The sequence below is a fragment of the Plecotus auritus genome, assembly GCF_963455305.1.
Source record: "Plecotus auritus genome assembly, chromosome: 5".
Classification (NCBI taxonomy): Eukaryota; Metazoa; Chordata; class Mammalia; order Chiroptera; family Vespertilionidae; genus Plecotus; species Plecotus auritus.
In genome coordinates this window covers 48,070,494-48,091,305 of record NC_137776.1, presented here as the reverse complement: position 1 = coordinate 48,091,305, position 20,812 = coordinate 48,070,494, and the positions used below count along the sequence as shown (strand labels likewise).

General features: G+C 46.4%; 1 protein-coding gene across 2 annotated transcripts in view; it reads left to right on the top strand.

Moving 5' to 3' along the window:
- Positions 1-650: 650 nt before the first annotated feature.
- ITGA6 (integrin subunit alpha 6) overlaps positions 651-20,812 on the top strand; it is a 71,819-nt gene continuing 51,657 nt past the window's right edge. For both annotated transcript variants that reach the window (XM_080668447.1, XM_080668448.1), the window contains exon 1: positions 651-1,036. In XM_080668447.1, the coding sequence (XP_080524573.1) occupies positions 855-1,036 (182 nt within the window). In that variant the 5' untranslated portion in view covers positions 651-854. The remainder of the gene's footprint in view (positions 1,037-20,812) is intronic.

Below are 20,812 nucleotides of genomic sequence, written 5' to 3'. Positions count from 1 at the left end.
GGCCAAGGCTGAGCTTCAGTTTTCTCGTCTGCAAAAAGAAAATACCCGTCTCACAGGAGTGTTAGGAGGAGTAAATGTGATAATAGCTGCGAACTGTAAGTTGTACAGCATTATCAAAGTTTGTGCCATTATCATTTTTGAGAGCCGAGAACAATCTATGCAGTCTATTCCCCAAGTGTCTGGCGGCATGCGTTATGCGCTCCATAAACACTTGTGCATAAGCAAACACTTGTGGAATGAATGAATGAAGTCTGCATTTGCACGTGGGCCTCGGTCTGCAAAAACACCCTGCTTCGGGCGACTAGGGCCGGCGCCTCACCAACACTTTCCTTTACTAACAGGTAGTAAACGCCTTTCTGGCTCTGCGCCCGAATGGCAACCACAATTCACGTGCTTATTTCCAGGAGGACCCCCCGGATGGGGCTGCTCGGCCCGCAGCGCGTCCGCTTGCCTCTCGCGCCGCTGCTTCCGGGCCAGGTTAGGGGCGGCCGAGCGGCGAGGGGTGGGCCGGGGAGGGTACCGCAGCCGGGCCCGCGGGGAAGGTGCGGGCGGCAGGCCGAGGCTGGCGCGCGAGGAGGGGCCAGAGGGGTGGGGAGGGGCGGGGCCGGCGTCCTCGTCACTTGATAAAACGCCTGCGAGTCTCCAGAGAACAACGGGCTCATTCAGCGGTGGGAGCTGCTTGCGAGGGGGAGCGGCCTGGCAGAGAGCGCGACTCGTCCCGGGGGTGGGGCCGGACGGGAGGCGAGAGCAGACGGAGGTCGCTGCGGTATCTGCAGCGCCGCAGCCTCGAACCCGGACCCGAGCGCCCGCGCACCTCGCAGCTCCCGCTCCCTTCCCGGGGCGCCGACCTTCCTATGGCGGCCGCGGGGCAGCTGTGGCTGCTCTACCTGTCGGCGGGGCTGCTGCCCCGGCTCGGCGCTGCCTTCAACTTGGACACCCGCGAGGACAATGTGATCCGGAAAACTGGGGACCCCGGGAGCCTCTTCGGCTTCTCGCTGGCCATGCACTGGCAGCTGCAGCCCGAGGACAAGCGGCTGTGAGTTCACTGATGTTCCCACCCCCACCCGGGCGCCGGCCCCCTGGTCCCGCCGGCCGCCCTACCCCTCGGCTGCCCCGCCCGGGACTCCGCCGGCCCGCGCGCTCGGCCCCGGCTCCGCCTTGAGCGGAGCCTCCCCACATGCAGCCCGGGCAGGAGGAGTCTGTTCTCTGCCCCGAGAGTTTTACTTTTTTTTTTTTTTTTTTCTTAAACGCGTACTTTCCGGTGGTCCTTCCCTCCGGGCATGTTTGCTTGGAACCCGGCAGGTGGCACGCTTCGCTGAGCTTCACGTGTGTGTCGAGGCGGGAGTGACTTGGGCTGTAGGGTCGCTGTACTGCTGCAGTGGGGTTACTGGGAGTGTTGGCTCCAGGAAGATCCAGGCCTTTTCCAAACTTACGGAGCACCCCGGCCCCCTGCAGACTCGCGAGCCCCGCAGAAGTTGGAAAGTCACTTTTCATCGCGTCCCGTGTGGCTTTCCCCGCGGGGCGGGTGCTCCGGCACGAGATACTTTAACACCCCCTCCCTAAAAAATAAAATGATGGGACGAACCCAGCACCTGCTCGAGGGACCACATCTGCAGAGAAAACAAGTCCCTCCGAATGGTGTGCTCGCCAACCCCCATCCATGCCCCCAGCCCAGGCCCCAAAGCGCCCGGCGGCACCCGCGACCCTTTGGGCGCCTGCATTGGGCAGGCCCAGCCGAGGGGTGAAAGCAACATGTCCGATCCGGGCTGGCGCGTTGCAAGCCAGGTTTGGAAGTGACAGCCCCCTTCCACCATAGCATCAGCCGGGCGCCTCCCAGGAGAAAGTGGAGACCGGCACTCTCAGCCTCTCCTTTTTTTCTTTTTTTTTTCCCCCTTCTTAGTGTTTGGTTCCCACATGATCAAACTGTTTAGGTTGGAGAGAGGGGTGTTTGGGAGCTTAGTCGACTTAATCGCAGTGGGGCTGCATTCTTGATCTGTGCTACCGAAAAATAAACTCACCAAAGCGCCCCCGCCCCCCGCGCCTTTAGTTGAATTGAGGTTCTTCCAGGACCAACAGCAGAGAAAGCAAAGTCAGGCACAGCCAAGAGAGGACTTTGTGTTTATGAGAGGCGAGTGGGAGTTTAGATTTTGATTTCAGCAATTAAGAACTTTGGAATAGGTGAATACTGTGGGCCCCTGACCCTTCGATTTTTTTCTTTTTTAACACCTGCTAGTTAAGTAAAGGAATTGGTTGGGGGTGGGGAGGCCACTGGCCAGTGGTCTGCCGGCTTGGCCAGCTGCTTATATCTGCTTTGGAAGGAATTGTTAAGCTGTAAATCTGAAGTGAAAGGTGGTGTCTGTTAAGTCAGTTAATGGAGGACGGTTAGTGTGTCTGAATACTTAGGAGTGCCTAGATGTGTACCTACCCATACGGAGAATTTGAACTTGTTAGTGCAGAAATGACTGGGCCAGCAGAGGGAATACACTCTCCTTGGCGTTTTCTCTCTGGCAGTCAGATGCCTCCTGGAGCTGGTGGCTTCCTTGAAGTACTTGTTCAAGCAAACATTTTGAAGGGGAAGTACTGGGGCAAGAACATGTCCTTGGGATGGGAGATGTGCAAAAATGTGATTGTAGCCAGGAATCTCTGTTGTCACCAAGGTTAGCAGCATGCTTGCTACAACTTGTTACTGCTGGTGGACTTCTTGGCTGTTAGAGCCGCTGTAAGTCCTCCCCAGGGTAAGAATAGCCTATGGGGTGTGATGCCTTCTAGAAATGCTCTTCTTAGGGGTTAACGGAGGGACTGATCAGACCCTCAGATGGGGACAGGCCCACTTTAAGGAGACTGGATGTTTCCCTAGAGCCTGGAGTATGGCAGTGACCACACTCTTGGGGGCTGTGGTGTATGTCAAATGCCACTCCCTTTGGGTCAAGTATTTCAGCTTCAGGAGCAGCATTGCCCTCTCAGGGTAACCAGCACACACAGGCCATACCCACATCTGTGGTCATCTTTGTCAGTAAAGGATGTGGGTGTAAATAACAGCCAGTGAGGTCTAGACCCCACTGGTCCAGCTTCCTAAACTTGGCACTCTTTGGACAAGCTCAGTGGGAGTATTTCTGGTGAGAGACCTGAGCTCAAATTCGTTCTCAGCCATTTAGTAGCTGTTGTATTACTTTGAGCTTTAGTTTCTTTATCTGTAAAATGGAGATATTACTGCTTAATTAGGGTTGTTGTGAGGATTAAGAGATAACATGTTTACTTGCTGATTAAGTGGTCAATGTTAATGGTGATAAACTTAGAAACAGTAATTGAATTCCTACTATGTGCCAGCTACTATACAGATGTTAAACATTCTGTGATTCTAAGACTACCAAAGAGTAAAGCCAAAGGTTATTGTAGTTTGGGTAATTGATGTTTTAAACTCTGAGTCACATTTATGAAATCCATTTTTTTTCAAAACAATTGAACTTTAATCTGGTTTTAATTAGATTTATAACAAAAGAAAATTTAGTGAACAAGGGACTTTGAGTTAGGAGAAGTAAAATATCAAAGATGTGTGGGAATATCAGATGAATGCACTGCTCTAGAAACCACGATAGATTTTTCTGGGTTAAATTTTCTACAATGCCATTTGACTATTTAGTTACAACTTAGACTCTAATTAAGATTTTATAATAGAATAATACTGTATCTAAGAGCCTTAAAACATACTGTATATTCCTCAAACGTTCAGAACTATAAAACTGAACTAGAGACTATAAAACATCACTCAGGTTTTTAGGCTGTATATTAAAGAAGTTTCAGACTTCAAAATATTTAGAGGGTTGGCTGAGTTACTGAAAGTCTTGGAATCTTTCATTTCTCTATGTAGTTAAGGCTGAGTCACACACCACCACTCCCATCTCCCACCCTCCCAGGTAGAAAGTATGGGAAGATAGCTGTGGGTATGCCCATCCTATGAATCATCACTCTTAGCTCTTCTGGGAAGATTATACAGATCTATGTATGACTGTAGGGCAGAACCCAGAGGAGGGAGAGCGATAAGAAATATTGCCATGGAATAATTCTGGATTTACCCCAATTTTCTTTTTGGGAACTTTCTGATCACCACTATCTTCCAGAGGCTGCCAAGCCAGTCACTCTGTTCGGACTCTATGGTGCTTGTTCTTGATTTTTCTGAGTTGTGATGTCCCTTCTTAAAAAATCATGTTTATTGGACTAGGGATTATCTAGTCTGACTGGCTCTCTTTGTAGATGAAGAAACTGAAGCCGAAAGCTAAAAAAAATGTCTAAATTCTGCATAAGCAGAATCTTAACAGGATCTGGATTTGAACTTGATATTTCTGACTCGTGCGAATGCCATCTTTAAAAGGAAAATTCAGAAATGCCCTTCAGACCGAAATAAATTGGCTAGCATCTGAGTTTTGGAAATGCACTATGTTAGGTTGATTTATTAAACTGCTTCCCACATGGGTCACGGCTGTCTATTTAAATATCTGTGCTTGGACTGTCTTCCTCTTGGCCCTTATTCCACCTGGCCTTGGATCAGCTTCTGGGTCCCTCCTCCTTTGCCTGTCATCCCCTCCTTCTGAAAAAGCCCAGTGAGTAGTGACTAGCTAGCCAGGGATCAGAGTTTCTTCAGGATGTGTACCTAAGCCCTTGCTTCCTTGAATTCATTCAGAGTGCCATGTGGCCCAAGGCCATCATCCAGGCACCGTGACTGTGCTCAGTCACCTTGAGTCCTGAGAGTCAACATGGACAGGGACACTTAGAGATCATAGAACTCTGCAAGAATGCAGAAATAAACAAGTTTAATTTTTACCCAAGTAGTTTACATTTATCCACCTGATGACAGGGTTGAGATGAGGACCAGAGAATTCACTTGTTCTGAATAATTTGTTGGCAAAGTCAGGTTACTTGCTCATATAGTATTCTCCACTATTGTAAAGAAGCTATTACTCTGTTTTTAGCTGCATAAGTCTCTATTTTAGCATAACAATAATATTGATTTAATTTAAGCTTTTGTAACCAAATAGTATTGGAATTATGGCACATGGCACCCTTAGGATCTTGGCTCAACAGACTACGGGGGGCAGAGTTGGCCAGCCTATTACTTGGCACTTGCAAGAGGGGCAATGGAGACATAATAGGAAATACTATTGTATGTAGATGACAGGGTCAGTTTTACCTGGAACACTGATTGGTTCCAAGTCCGCCCATCTTAAAGAATATAATCATATCTCAAGAACCAGTTTAAATTTCTCATTGGAAGTCTTTTTTGCCCAACCTACATCCAGCAATTTCTTCTTCCTTTGAATGTCTGCAGCACTTACTATCATGTGTCTGACAGTTCTGATGGTTTTCTGTTTAACTGTTACCTGCCCTTTCAAAGGATGATCCAATCTCTCCCAACTGGGTTATAGGTTAGGTGAAAGCAGGGGTCTTTTTTTTTTTTTTAAATCCTCATCCGAGGATATTTTTTTGCATTGATTTTTTTTCAGAGAGAGTGGAAGGGAGCGGGAGACACACAGAGAGAAACATTGATGTGAGAGAGAGACATCAATTGGTTGCTTCCCATACTTGCTGGCTGCTCATCAGGGCAACTTGGGAAATCTCTTTGCAAAAAATGTAATTGTAGGCTCAGCCCAGCTCTATGGCGCTAGATGTGGTCAGTTTCTGTAGATGTGATCCAAGAATCTGTTCTTAAAGTTTTCCAGGTTTGAGCTAAATGAGCTTTCCTTTTTATGTACAGAAGGCAGCATAACGTAGTGGGTAAGAGTGGACTCTAGAGCTAGAGCCTAGATCCCAGCTGTAGTCTAAAGCTAGCTGGGATCAAAGCCTGCTCTGCATTTACTAGCTGTGACATGGCACAGGATTCCTACAGTTCTGCACCCAGTTCCACTGTGGGGGTTTCCCCCACACACCACCAAACAATTCTCAGACACCAGCTGGGTATCCTACAATTTAACTCAATTCTGACACTGTCTACCTGGAGATAGCATCAGATCCCACAGGTTAAGGGCTCAGTCCTACAAGACCGCCTTTCCCCCACTTCAGCTACCAATTGTAAGTCCAGGTTGTCTGCTAGACCAGCTACAGATTGGAGGTTACCACGACCCCCTGCTTGGGTTCAATTAATTTGCTAGAGAGGCTCACAGAACTCAGAAAAGCATTTTACTTACTAGATTACCAGTTTAGTATTAAAAGATTAAAAGATATGAGCTCAGGAATGAATGGCCAGATGGAGGAGATGCATAGGGCAGGGTATGGAGAGGGGTGGGGGGGCGCGCGGGGTGTGTGTGTGTGTGTGTGTGTGCGTGTGTGTGTGTGTGTGAGAGAGAGAGAGAGAGAGAGAGAGAAAGAGAGAGAGCTTCCAGGTTCTCTCTGAGCATACTGCTCTCTGGGGATCTCCATGTGCTTACCAACCTGGAAGTTCTCCAAACGCCATCCTTTTGGATTGTTAATGGAGGCTTCTCTGCATAGGTATTACAATTGATTAAATCTTTGGCTATTGGTGTTTGAACTCAACCTCTAGCCCCTCTCCCCTCCCAGGAGGTCAGGACTGAAAGTTCCAACCCTCTAATGAAGTGTTTGGTTCTCCTGGCAACCAGCCCCCATTCTTGGGTACTTTCCTAAAGACATCTCATTGACATAACAAAAGACAATTTTTGTCCCTGTGATCTCTTAGGAAATTCCAAGGGTTTTAGGAGCCCTGTGACAGAAACAGGGATAAAGACCAAGTATATATTTATTATCGATCATAACACTTGTATAGTTTTATCAGTCAGTACCTAACCTCTCTAGGCTTCTCTTTCCTCAGCTATAAAGTGAGGATAATTGAACCTTAGACTAGTCCGGGCCCAGAGGAGGCACTTGGTGTTTGTCAAATAAACGTGGAAGGCAAGGTTGTAAGAGGTGACGAGGTTGTAAATCCGCTTAGTCCATGCTTCCTGGCCTGGGCAGTGTGAGATTTTGAACCTTTAGCAGATTTTGGTTTGTTAAACTGGCACTTAGACTAGCAAACGGTGATCTCTAGGAACTAAAGCAAGAGGCTAGTTGTTAATTAGGCTTGAACTGGGACCTGGCTCTTCACCATCGTTGGTCCCTGTTAGCCTGATGGTCATCTGATCTGCTGCTCTCAGTTTTCTTCTGTTTAGATAAACAAAGCAAGACGATTCTAACTCAGTTTAGCTATTCCAAGGTTAGCATTTTTGCAGAATGACACTTTCATAGGCCACAGACCTTATAGCAGCGGCCTTACACACACACACACACACACACACACACACACACACACACACACACACACGTACATCCTGGATCGCAGTGTTGGATACTGCTATCACTTCATCTATTCCCAAGTTGGCAAAAAAGACTTTAGAACACTTTTAAGTCTCTAAAACCGATTATGTGGTAAAGAAGACTGTTCTGAATTAGGGGGAACAGGGAAGGTGCCACGGAAGCAACTGTAGGAGGTAAAGACAAGTGACCTGGAGCCATGGATGTCTTGCTCGCATGTTTATTTGCCAACTGGCTAGATGTATTTTGTATGTCATACAATCCAAAGATTACTTTTTTTGGAACACCATTTCAGATAGAGTATCAGAAAAGCCTTTTAGAGAAATGGGCCTTTTAAGCCTGGGGGTGTAGAAATGAAAATAAACGTTGGAGTAATTTGAAGGGGGCACAGTTGGTTCGTGACAGGAAGAATAAACGGAGCACAGGTCCTGCCTGTTTACCGGGGTGTGCTTGGCTCTGGGTGGCAGGATCAGTGTCACTACAGTGTCTTCCCTTTGCCAAGGACATTCATGTGTACTGAGGTTATTTTAATTGTGTGTGTGATACAAGCGATAATAAACATTTCAGGGCCAGCGGGGAGGACGTCACTGAAGCATAAGCCTTCGGAGCCAGTGGACCCTTTTCTCCTGGCAGAATCTGAGTCCTGCTCTCCAGGACATAGGGCCATTGCTCAAGTGGTCAGTCTCTGTGGACCCAACAGAGCACCGTGACGTGACGTTAACTAGAGCATCCTCACCAAAGCGTGTCACAGCCAGCGGTGTGGGGCGGTCATTCCCTAGCGTGGGCGGCCCATTTGGCAGCACGGGGAGGGGGGTGGCGGTGAGTATGAGGTTTGCTCTTCTTGCTGAGGAGAGCGAGAAGTCCAGCCCGGGTCAGGTGATGGCCTGGCACCCCCCCCCCCCCCCGCCCTCCCCTCTTTCCACTGGCAGGGTCGTTCTCTTTGTCCTTTGAGAACAAAAGGAGTTTTGAAGTTGTGAAATGGAAGTGTTTAGACATCTATAAGACTCTGGAGAGGTTGGAGATATATAGAAAAAGACATTTAAAAGAGCTGGGATGAATGTATTGATAATGGCTTAAGGAATCCCACTCTGCTGTGACACAAATAAACCCATGCTTTAAAAAAATTCTAAGCGTTCTCAAATAAGGAAAAGCTTGAAGAGGCTCTGATGTGACCAAGGGGATGTGCAGAAGCATGATTCTGGGACAGTGGCATTTGCCACGTTGGCCTCATGGCTGCTGGTGAGACTGGGCGTATGTGCTATCTTAGGACAGTGCTCAGGGAAAATCGAGCTGGCTTTAAGATCTGGGTGATAAAAAGGCCTATGAATTCACAAGTGCAGAAGGAGGAGGATCTGGACACTGATGGGCCTGCTAGAGGCTCAAGGACGGAGGGCCTGGGGAAGACAGGGAGAGGCCTGCCGAGCTAGAGGGTCCCAAGCCCCAGGGAGGACTTGGGGGCCGGCTGGAGAAGTGTTTCAGATACCATATCCCACCAGCCAGTTAGAAAGAAAAGCGCTTTCTAAGCCTTGTGTTATATTTAGAAAGTGCCCAACCAGGTCTGCTACAGAGATTAACCGAGAGAGTGTGGGGAGGCCTTCTGGGGCCCTCACTCGGGATGATCCCGGGAGGTGAGTGCTGAGAGGCAGCCATTCCCCAGCTTACCAGCACCCCAGCCAGAGGCAGCTGAGGTTTTTCACTGTCAGAGGATAGGAAATTGGTCTTTGGTAAGTGCATTTATTTCTGTGAATGTGTGTATGTGTACATGTATGTTCTATTTCAACCTAAAAGAAATAGGGGTTGTCATCCTTACTTGAACACGAGGAACAAGTAAAAACTTGGAGGGGACTGTGCTCTGGACCTGCTAGAGAACTCATAACCAGCTTTTTGAGGTTTTCCTATAGAAGTTGTTAGTTCAACAGATACTTGTTTGTCATTGTCTGTGTATTAGGCACTGATCTGGTGCTGGAGATAGAGCAGCAAACAAAAGAGATAAAATTCCTGCTTAGGTTCTGTGAGGGAGACAGACAAAATAAGGAGGATATTATATTAGGTGGTAATAGGTGATAGCGAGGAAAATAAAGTGGAGAAATGGAATAGGGAGTGGGACTGGGGTGGGAAGTGATTGGCAATAGGTCAGTCAGGGAAGACTTCACTGAGAAGGTGAAGGTGGGAGTCATGTCAGTGTTGGAGGGAAGAGCATTCCCGGCAAAGAAAGCAGCAAGTGCCAAGGCCCCGAGGCAGAGGCATGCCTGGCCTGTTCAGTAACGGCAAGGAGGCCGATCGTCTCCTGGAGGCAGATTGTGTAGAGCCTTATGGTGACTGGAAAACGGGCTTTTACTCATGAATGGCATGGGAAGCTGTTGGAGTATGCTGAGAAGAGTATGATCCCACTTGGATTTTAAATGGATTTTTCTAGCTGCTACATTGTTGAGAATAGACTGTATGAGGGTGAGGGCAAGGGTAGATGTAGTGATATTAGTTAGGAGGCTCCTGTAATGATAGATACGAGGCCATGGTGGTTTGGACCAACATGGTAGCAGTGAAGATAGTGAGAAGTGGTGGGATTCTGGACATATTTTTGAAGGTAGAGCCAATAGGATTTCCTGTGGACTCAATACTAAGTGAGAGAGAAAAGAATGTCTGCAAGGTTTTTTACCTGAGTAGCTGGAAGGATGTGAGGTTGTGAGATAAGGGTTTAGGGAAGACCATAAAAGGCATAGATACTGAGGGAAGGTCAGGAGTTTGATTTTATTTTTATTTTTTAAAAATACATTTTTATTGACTTCAGAGAGGAAGGGAGAGGGAGAGAGAGATAGAAATATCAATGATGAGAGAGACTCATTGATTGGCTGCTTCCTGTATGCCCCCTGTTGGGGATTGAGCCCACAACCTGGGCATGTGCCCTTGACCGGAGTCAAATCTGGGACCCTTCAGTCTGCAGGCTGATGCTCTATCCACAGAGCCAAACCGGCGAGGGCTAGGAGTTTGATTTTAGACATGTTGTATTTGAGATGTCTAGACATCCAGGTGGAGATGTTGAGTACGCTGTTGTATTAGAGTCTGAAGTTCAGGTGGGAAGGTTTGGATTGAAGATATAGAGGTGAGGGAGATGAAGGGAACCAGCCTTGGAGACTGAGAGGAATGGCCTGTATGGTAGGAGAACTAGGTGTGCTATCCTGGAATTGTTTTAGGAGTGAGCCATCATTGTCATATGACCCTGAGAACTGATCCCTGCTGTAGCAATGTGGAGGCCATCAGGACCTTACCAGAGCACTGGGGGAGGAGGATCGGGGGCAATGCCTGGTTGGAGTAGGTTGGAGAGAGAATAGAAGAGGGAGACAAAGAACAGGAACTCTGAGTTTTGTTGAAGAAAGGAGAACAAGCACTGGGGAAAATGGGGTTGAGAGGGAATTTAAATTTTTTTTTAGTCCTCACCTGAGGATGTGCTATTGAGAGAGAGAGAGAGAGAGAGAGAGAGAGAGAGAGAGAGAGAGAGAGAGACATTGATATGAGAGAGAAATATCAATTGGTTGCCTCCCATACATACCCTCGCACTCTGTCCAGGGATCGAACCCACAGCCTGGGTATGTGCCCTGATCAGAATGGAACTGGCAACTTTTTGGTGCATGAGACAACACACTCTAACCAACTGAGCCACACTGACCAGGGCTCACCATTTTTTTTTTTTAAGTTGGGATAAAATTATAGTGAGCTGGTTAGTTGATGCTGACTCAGTAGAAAAGGGAAAGTGAATGCAGGAGAGAGAGGATCGGGTGTGTGATGTCTGCGAGGAGGTGAGGGGGATACACCAGTGGCGGGGTGGGCCTAGTTACCACATCACAGAGGGGCACCAATGCAGGTAGGTGGAAGATTGTGAGGTGTTTTGTGTTTTTTGGTTTTTTTTTGCTTGCTTCTAATTTCTCAGTGAATAACAGCAGATCATAAGTTCTAAGCTACTCAAAACTTGTGTAGCCTGTAGGAGTAAGCACTCAATTCTAGAATTAGAGGGATGTGGGGATTAAATCTCAGCTTCTTCACATTCTATGGATTTGACCTTGGGTAAGTTACTTGTCCTTATCAGTGAAATGGAGGCACTGACAGTACCAACCCCATAGGCTTGTGCAGATTAAATGTGGGAGAATAAAGCACTTAGCATAGTGCCCGGCATGTCCAGTGAACAACAGCCTGTACTGTGGTGGCTGCCTTAATGAATATAAGTCCCTCACACGGGGGAGTTTTGTAGCTATCTTATCTTTACAGTCTGGGAGTCGGCAGCCCTTTGGGGGTCAGGTCAAAGGTGAGGTTGCCCCAGGGGTGGGGCTACAGCCAGAGTCAGAGCAGTTCACAGGCGGATGGGAACTGTAACATTGTCTTGAAGAGAGGAAGGGGAAATGTGGGGCTTGGAAGAAGGAAGAGAAAATGGCAACACATCAAAACCCTCCAAGAATCTCCAGCTCCATATGCTATATTCCCGCTACAGAGACGCCCCACCCCCACTTTTTATTTTGTTAAATTCTTGCAAGGCTCATTTCAGGTGTTGTGTGTGCATTTCCCACGTGGGAGTATCTGCAAGTTCTGGTATTACCTTGGATAGCATGGTGTCTGCATGTCCTCCAGGCCAGGTAGACACCAGGGCGTCGACAGGTGGGCGTGTGCTATGCAGGGTGGAAGTGAGCTGGGAACAGGGTAGGGCCTCAGGGCGTTGCCTCCTGCTCCTGCTGGCCTGCCTGGTCCATCATCGTCTTTGTGGTCCTGGTCAACATGTCCAATGTCTCCCTTCAGGCATTGAAAAGAAATGACTCATGGCCTTGTTGAATGGTCAGGAATGTACTATGGGTAAGAGCACTATGGGTTCTAAAACACTGCCAGCTTTTAATCTCTTCTTTCACAATAAATAGTACAGGCTGAAGAGGTAGCCTGCGATAAATCAGAATCTGAAAGGAAATAGAGTATCTCTGAAATTATGCAAGAGTTTGAATAATCAGGACTTTAGCATCTATTTCCCTTGGGTTTGCCACGAATTAGGTGGCATGATGGTGAGGTGTCTTCTTTTTTTTTTTTTTTTTTTTTTAAGTGCTATCACTATAATGCAGAATGGAATGTGTACATTTATAATATATAACAAGAGGCTTTAGGGACATTTCAAGCTTCTGTGGTTGCTTTGTTTGGGCTATGCCCCCATTCTCATTCACTTTTCTCCGTGCTTTTGTGAAAATAGTTGAGAAGCACTGACCAGCCCAACCTTTTCTCTGCAGAGGGGGATAACTGGACCTGGAAAAGTCAGTGACAGCTCGGTTGTGGCATCGTGGGCCCTGAGACCCAGCTATTGATTGCCCAGTCCACCTAATACTCTGTGCCATACACATCTACCTTTTGGTGAAGTAGCCTATTCTGGGAATGAAACCTGTGCTGCATAATGTTGCCCTTAATAGAACAGAATCTTACATTTTTAAGTATCTTACCACATAATGGCCTGGACTAGTGATAGCAGATACACAGCCATGGTTGCCCCTGCCCCCTGCTCATTGGGGGTACTTCTGATGGATGCCCATAGCATGTTCTTCAGCTGAGTCTTGGGATGCTCCAGATCTGCTTTAGTTAGCTCCTCTGATGTGTGGCCGTTTGCGTTTGCCTCTGAGACCACACCTGCTGGCCCTCTTGGCCTGGCTAGCCCCAGCGTATGGAGGACGCTCTAGAAATGTTAGCTTGATAGATGTTATCCCTGCTGGTTTGTGGGCTTCTTAAGAGCCAGGCTGACAGGCTGTCCTTCTGGTTCAAATCTAATAGACAGAAATGGGTCCCTAACGTGTGTTTGTTAAGCTCTCTGAGTAGATTTGATTTCCAAAGGCAGTACGGACTGCTGGAGAACAGGATGACACTCTCTTCAGAATGAGCCTTTATACCTGGGTGGTGGTGGTTCTCGGCCTCCTCCTCCTCCTATTGCGGTAAAATGCCCATCACCTAACATGCACTGTCTTATCGTTTCTGAGTGTGCAGCTCAGGAGTGTTAAGTACAGTCACATGGTCGTGAATACTCTGGCACTTCTTCAGCTTGTTCTAAAGTGCGCAGATATCAGGCACGTGTATGGCCCCATAAATTACTGAATTACTGATGTTCTAAAGTAGATTAGTGGCCGTGTAATTAAAAGTCTAACGCATTTGATGGTAGAAATTTAAAATTCCATGTCATAGCTTACTGTGGGTTTTCCACTTTGGTAAAGAACTGTTCCTGTGTGCCTGGCTTCCTCTGGGAACCTCCAAGGTTCCTCGAGCATATCTTTTTGGGAAACCAGAATCCTGTAGGTCCTCAATGTTGTCGGTAGGTTCTGGGAACTATGGTGAAACAACATATATAATGAAACCAACTTTACCAAATAGGTTGATTGATCTCAACATGAGTTAAGTTCCCATGGCATTATAAAAAAATGACGTTATTTGAGGACCTGCTGTAATGTTGTCCTAAGCTTTTAACGGAGTTAAAGAGAAAATTGCAACAGATGAAGGGCCTGGCCACATTCACTTACTTCTTACGTCCTGCCTCTCCTCCTATCTAACTCTCTTAGTAGCTTTAAAATGAAACAGAGTGGTTTCCGTGGCACAGTGTGTTCAGGTTGAGGCTGCGGTTTGATAGGATATTTACAGGTCGAAGTTCGAAAGGAAGTGTGTTTGTTCAGGCAACACCAGATTAGACTAGCAGCTGTCCCTGGTAGTCAGGCCATCTTTAGCTTGTCTCACTAATACTTCCCTTGTTCACACTACACCCCCCTATCCTGCTCCCCAGCTTCCTTTAGAGCCATGTTAATCTGTTACCTTCGGGCAGTTTTATTTTCTTCTTCTGTTCCTTACCTCTTTGATTTTTCTAATGACTGTATTGTTTAGGTCCTGTTGAGTTGAGTTTCATACTCTCTTTATTCTTACTGATGCTTTCATTATGAAATTTCTAATAAGCTGTGTGGGAGCTGTCCGAATAAAAGCTTCCTGACAGGTCTGAATTGTGGGCCTTCTGCAGGCAGGAGTTGGGTCTAATTATTCTATTTTGCCCGGAGCTTTAACGTGGAGCTTAACGTGCATGCTTTCCTCCAAGTAAAACAAAAATGTGCTGTAAAAGAAATCTAAGCCCCATGCTCGGCCATAGGCGTTTTCATCTGTACAGGAGTGGGAGCAGTCTAGTAGTATTACCCAACCATGCGTGCATTTCTTGTAAACCACCTGCAGAAGTTAGGAAGGAACGATCTGGAAAGGTAGACCACTGTCTCCCTCACTTCATGTCATGAATTGGTGGCCGACTTCTGACAGCTGCACCTACATCCCCCCTCCCCCCGTGCCCCGAGGTCTTTCTGGTTTCCCACTGAGCCCCTGGCCTCCACCTCTACTGCCCACCCCGAAGCAGGGGTCTAGCTAGCCAGTGTGTCTGTTTTTATAAATGTCACCAGAAACCTAAGCGGATCCATTTAAGGCCCACCAGACTTGTCTGAAAACCTTTTGTCATCATGAAGTTGGCCATCCCGAGTTCCTGAGATAAGCATTTGTCAATGAGGAACGGGCCTGGGTTTGCCTTTGACCACACATCCAGAAGCAGTCGTGTGTTCCCACATGGATCCCCGCCCCGCTCTGTTCCCGGTCCCATCCACGCCACTCATTCATGTTTTAGATTAGATGACAGGTGAGGTCAGGAGTCTGACTCAGGCCTGACTCACGGCAGCTCCTCCCTTAGCAAGTGGCATTGTCCGCAGCATCCAAGACGAAGGCATTTGAACTCCGCAGCTATTTGTAAACCGTACTTACCCGCTTGAGCTCTGCACGCGGAGGTGCCTCTGAACTGGACAGATTCACTCCCTACTGGTTAGTCTATTATGCCCAGAGCTTGAACGTGGAGCCTAATGTGCATGCTTTCCTCAAAGTAAAACAAAAATGTGCTCTAAAAGAAGGTGAGCATTTTATATCCTGGCTGTCCGTAGCCCAGTCGTGCCCCCGGATGCCATGGACTTCCACAGGGAAAGTGAGAGTTCTCTCGGATGTCATTCCATGTTATTCTGTGCCTCACTGGACCACGGTGGAAAGCTGCCTACCTTAACAGCTTGGATTTCCTTTCCTCAGTATTTTTCAACCTCTGCCCTCCATTTGCATGCACTTTATTGCAATTCCCAGATGGCCAGCTCAGGGCCTGGCGCACAGAGGGATAGGTTTATCAACGTCTTTATTGACGTGTTGTCATGCGTCTTGAATGGGCTGTAAAAATCAGTCTTTGACTTTTGCTTGCCTGCAACTGCCTGCCTAAAGATAGCATGTGTGAGCTTGCCTTATGCAGTTACGAGGTTTGCTTTCTTCATGACTTCTGGGCACTGATTTTAACGTCCATGATGACATCCGTCATTTTCTCTGCAAGACTTTCAATGATCCGTTGTCCACTGACTGACATCATTTTAGAAATTATACCTTTTCGATTTAGTAATAGTCACACGGTACCACTATAAATACAAAAACATGTGGAACGAAAGCCCCCTCCCACCTCCTGGTCTCCGGTCACCCTGTTTTTCCTGGAGGCAACCACTGTCTGACCGGCCTGTTGTGTCTTCTCATAGGCACCTATACATGTAAGAGCAAATGCATACACCACATTTTCACATGTATGGTAGCATGCCATAGGTATGCTTCCGCACCTTGCTCGTTTTCTCTTGCCGTGTTGTTTTAAATATATTTCATTGTTGATAGTATTACAGATATCTATAATCCCCCCACCACCACCTCCTCCCAGCCCCTACCAACCGCACCAGGTCTTCACCTCTCTTGCCATGTTTTAGTGCCTGTTGTTGTAAATAAGAGCTTTCTTCACTTTTAATGTCTGCAGAGCGTTCAGTTTTAAGGATGAATCACGATTTATTTAACGAGGGTGGATGGATGTCCAGTAACTTCTGATCCTTTGCATAGAAAGCAGTGCCACAGACCTCCTCCTCTCGCTCCCTTTAAGTAGAGGGCCGACCGAGTCCCAGTGCAGAGGCTTGCCCAGCGCTGTCTTAATGCTCGTGGCAGATTTGGAGGAGGGGCTGGCTGCTCTTCGTGACTTGCTGTCACAAGCTCCGTCCTACCCTCGATGTCACAGGCTGCTCTACCAGTGGGGTGGGGTCGCCGGGATATTTTCAACAATTGGAGTTGACAGTTTTACACTCGAGCTGTTGCATTCCTCAGATGGCCTCAGCATTTGCGCCCCACCTGTACCTGCACTTGTTAAAAAGTACTTGTTAAAATTAGAATGGCTTGTTGGAATATGTGCTAACCAAATACTAATAACCCGTAGTGCTCATCATCGCGTTCGTGTTTCAAGGTTATCTGACAGTGTTTCTTTTTCTTTTCTTTTTTAAATATGTTTTTATTGATTTCAGAGAGGAAGGGGGAGGGAGAGAATGATAGAAACATTAGTGATGAGAGAGAATCATTGATTGGCTGCCTCCTGCACACCCCCTACCAGGGATCGAGCCTGCAACCCGGGCATGTGCAGGAATAGAGCGTCTGGTTCATAGATCGACGCTCAACCACTGAGCCACACTGGTGGGATAATCTGGTAGAGAGATTCATTTGATCCTTGTAACACAAATAGAAACTTTAGATAGAACCGTTCCACAGATAACCCACACACATGATACCCAGCTAATAAGCCGTACAGCTAGCACTTGAACACGAGTCTTCTTGTAACTCCCTCAGTATTTGATTATGGTTTTGGCTTGCCAGTCTGTTACAGGGCAGGAGAAAAGGCATGCACTATCTGGAGACATTACGTGCTAAAGCATGTACCATATTATCCTGATAATGACAGGCCCACGTAGGACTGATGTTCAGCAGGTGTATACCAGTGCAGTAGCTCTAGTTGTTAAACTGTTGAAATACTTCTGGTTGGTAAATTGCTTTTTCCCAACCTCCCTGAGGGTCCCTCAACACTGTCCTGGCCACTGTTCTCATAGGACATTCATGTCTCCCCATATTTCCCCCCACAATCCAGCAATTAAAGGGGACCTGTCTTAATACAGTGGTCGGCAAACTCATTAGTCAACAGAGCCAAATATCAACAGTACAACGTTTGAAATTTCTTTTGAGAGCTGAAAACCGACTTCTGTGCATGGGCCACAAAGTTTCAATCGCACTGTACGTGCACGCCCGCACGTGGTATTTTGTGGAAGAGCCACACTCAAGGGGCCAAAGAGCCGCAAGTGCCTCGCGAGCTGCAGGTTGCCGACCACTGTCTTAATACAACAGGGGCTTCTGGGGCACAGCTCCAATGCCACATCACCATTTGTGTCAGTTAATTCCTAGGCAGTACTGATAGCTAAATGTTTTTAAATATCATCTTTAAATGTAGGAGTGGAGTAGTAAACAAAGTAAATGTTTAGCAATGCAACTTCTGTAAATATTGATAGAGGTGCACTTTTTAAATTGCATTCTTGTTTTGTTCACAGTATCCTATTTCTACATCTTTTTTTTTAAAACGTGGAAGATCTTGTTTTTGTCTTCCTGTGATGTGAGTGTCTGGGTGGCTGGTCTGAGCTGTCAGGAGCCAGAACTTGTCCTCCTTGTTGCCGTACCATGTTCAGCCTCTGCCTTGGAATCCGCGGTGGCAGCATCTGCATTCTAGGCAGGATGACGAAAGGGACAAAGGAACAGAGCCCAAGGCTCATGGGCACCATCTTTTACAGAAGACTCCTGGTTGCAGCCGAGTGACACTTCGCCATGTGTCCCTTCATCAGGATCGAGTTCTGTGGCAGGTCCACAGAAGGGGAGGTTGGGATCTTTATTCACGGGGCCTTACGCCCAAGCAGAAACTCTTTCCTCATGGCAAAAGGGGAGAGCGAATATCGGGCAACAGCCAGCAGTCTCTGGCACAGCTACTAAGCCTGTTGTTTCAGCTATCTTGTTTAGAAAATAAATGATGTGATCTTACTAATTTCCTGTAGGAAATATTGAAAAATTTGGATTTCTTAAGTTATTGGAATAAAAAAATGGATATGGTGACTTTATTATTTTTTTTAATCCTCATTTGAGGAGTAAAGATATTTTTTCCATGGATTTTAGAGAGAGTTGGAGGAGGAGGGGGGAAGGGGAGAGGGAGAAACATCGATGTAAGAGAGAGAGAAACATGGATGAGAGAGATTGATTGGTTGCCTCCCGCATGCACCCCAACCAGGGATTGAATAAAACGGCAACCCCAGCATGTGCCCTTGACTGGGAATCAAACTGGCGACCCACTAGTGTGCAGGCCACTGCTCTAACCACTGTACCATGCCGGCCAGGGCGTGGTGACTTTTTAACTATTCCACTTTTCTTCCTGGTTTTTGTTAAAATATTTTACTGAAAAATGATGGATTCTTTTTATAAATGAGCTATTTAATAACAGCTTTTAATAAATTAAAAAAAGTTGGCACTGATAATATTGATGCTTGGTACACTGCCATATAAAAGCCTGCTTGAGAACAACATACTTGAATTTTAAAATTGTTAAATGTGGTGATAGATGGTGATAGATTATAAAATAAACTTGGATCATTTAACAGAAATTTACTAAGCATCTGCTCCGTGTCAAGCACTGTGTGAAGGTCAAGGATGGGAGTGTGGTCTCATGGTCCAGTGCATATAGGTTCTTAGACTTGTTCCTTGAAAGGACAGTTCTCTGGACAGACACTTGTAATTTGCACCTCGAAAGTCAGGTACCTGATCATTCAGAAGCACGGGAAGTGACTAAAGGCCACCTTTAACAAGATATTGGCAGCTGCTTTGTGAAACTGAAAGAACAGGGTTGCTTAGAGACTTTCATTTTTCCTTTCTTAACGGCAGTAGATAACAGCATTTTTATTACAGGTGAGTGATGTCTTCCCGGTATGAGTTGGCTTGGTCAGCCCTTTCAGCCAATAATTTTATTCTGAAAATGAGCTGGTTCTATATTTATACCTATATGTTATAAATTTGTGTGGAATTGAAGTACAATTCTTGGCCATTTAAAATGTAGGCCAGGGTATGTTGTAATTTTACCTTGTTGGGTGCTAATGGCATTCATTCCTTGAGATTATTTAAGTCCTTCTTTTTGAGACGTTAGAAGCAAGTGTTGAACCAAGGTCATACCAAAAAGTCATGCCAGGAATAGAACCAGAATTCCTTCCTCACTGCCTTCTCCACTTTGCTGATCTGACCACCCGTGTTGGTATTCCATTTAAATGGTTTAGATGGATACTATGATTTCACATCTTTTTTTTTTTTTTTCCTGGTTGATGGTAGAGATTTCTGAACTGGAGGAGGAGTTGAATGTTGTGGATAATAAAACATGATCTGCTTTGGGTGTTCCTTTAGTGCATGAGTTCCCTTGTTCTTGGTCAGAGACACACCTGTAGTAAAATGTACCAAGCCAGGTAAGCACGGGAACCCTCAGGCTCCAACAGGAATCTCATAGTCACTGGAAACTGGATTCAGTTCTGGCATGTTTCTCCAAAGAGACAGGAAAAAAAGGTTTTTTGTTTGTGAAATTCTGGAAAGGCAAGGACAAAACTTTACTGATTTTTGATGCAGATAAAGGCAACGAGTAATTTTTGGGCCCCTGTGGCATGTATCGCAAACCCATAGACCTTAATTAGAACCAACCACGTTCTTATAATATACCTTAAAAAATAAATCATTGCTTGAGGATGTTTTCACTGATTTCAGAAAGAGAGGAAGGGAGAGGTAGAGAGAGAAAGAGAGAGAGAAACATCCATGAGAGAGAGAAACATCCATCGGTTGCCTCTCATACATGCCCAACCTGGGATCAAATGCATAATTTGAGCGTGTGCCCTGACTGGGAATTGAACTGGGGACCCTTTGGTGCATCAGACGAACTGAGCCACACCCACCAGGGCAGAAGATACTCTTTCCAAAAAGGTGGGTAGATCAAAGTGCTTTAGTGATGTTTTTGTCCAAACAAGCAGAAAGGAGAGTGTGGGTTTTGTGGTTTAGAATAAGATCAGAGAGTGCAGGGCACAGCTCCTATTTCGTCACTTACCATCTGTGTGACCTTGGGCACGTGGCTTGTCCTCTCTGAACCTGCATCCACATTTGTGAAGCAGGTGGTGGAAATAGTGTCTACTTCCTAATAAACGTAGAGTAGAGTGCCTGATATAGGAGCAGGGGAGAGGGGAGCTGCCAGGGTACTGCTAACAATGGCAGGTGGTTTGCCTTCATTTGCAGGTAGGGGGTATGGTTTTTATTACGTGATTTATTGGAAGGTTATTAGAAATCTAGTCTTTTGAAAGAGATTTATAATTCATAGAGAAAAGGGAGCCTCAGCCTTCTAATCAGAGTTATGTATGTGAAAGCTCCAGGCTAGGTAGGAAGTAAGCAGATTTGTTCCACTGTGAATTGTAACTCATACTTGCCCAACTGGATCAGCGAGTTTGTATAGTTAAATAGGTTTTGGATTTTCTTGGCCAAACACCCTTGAGGTTACAAAAAAAAAAAAAAAAAAAAAAAATAGGACTACTTTTCTGCCCTCAAGGAGTTTATA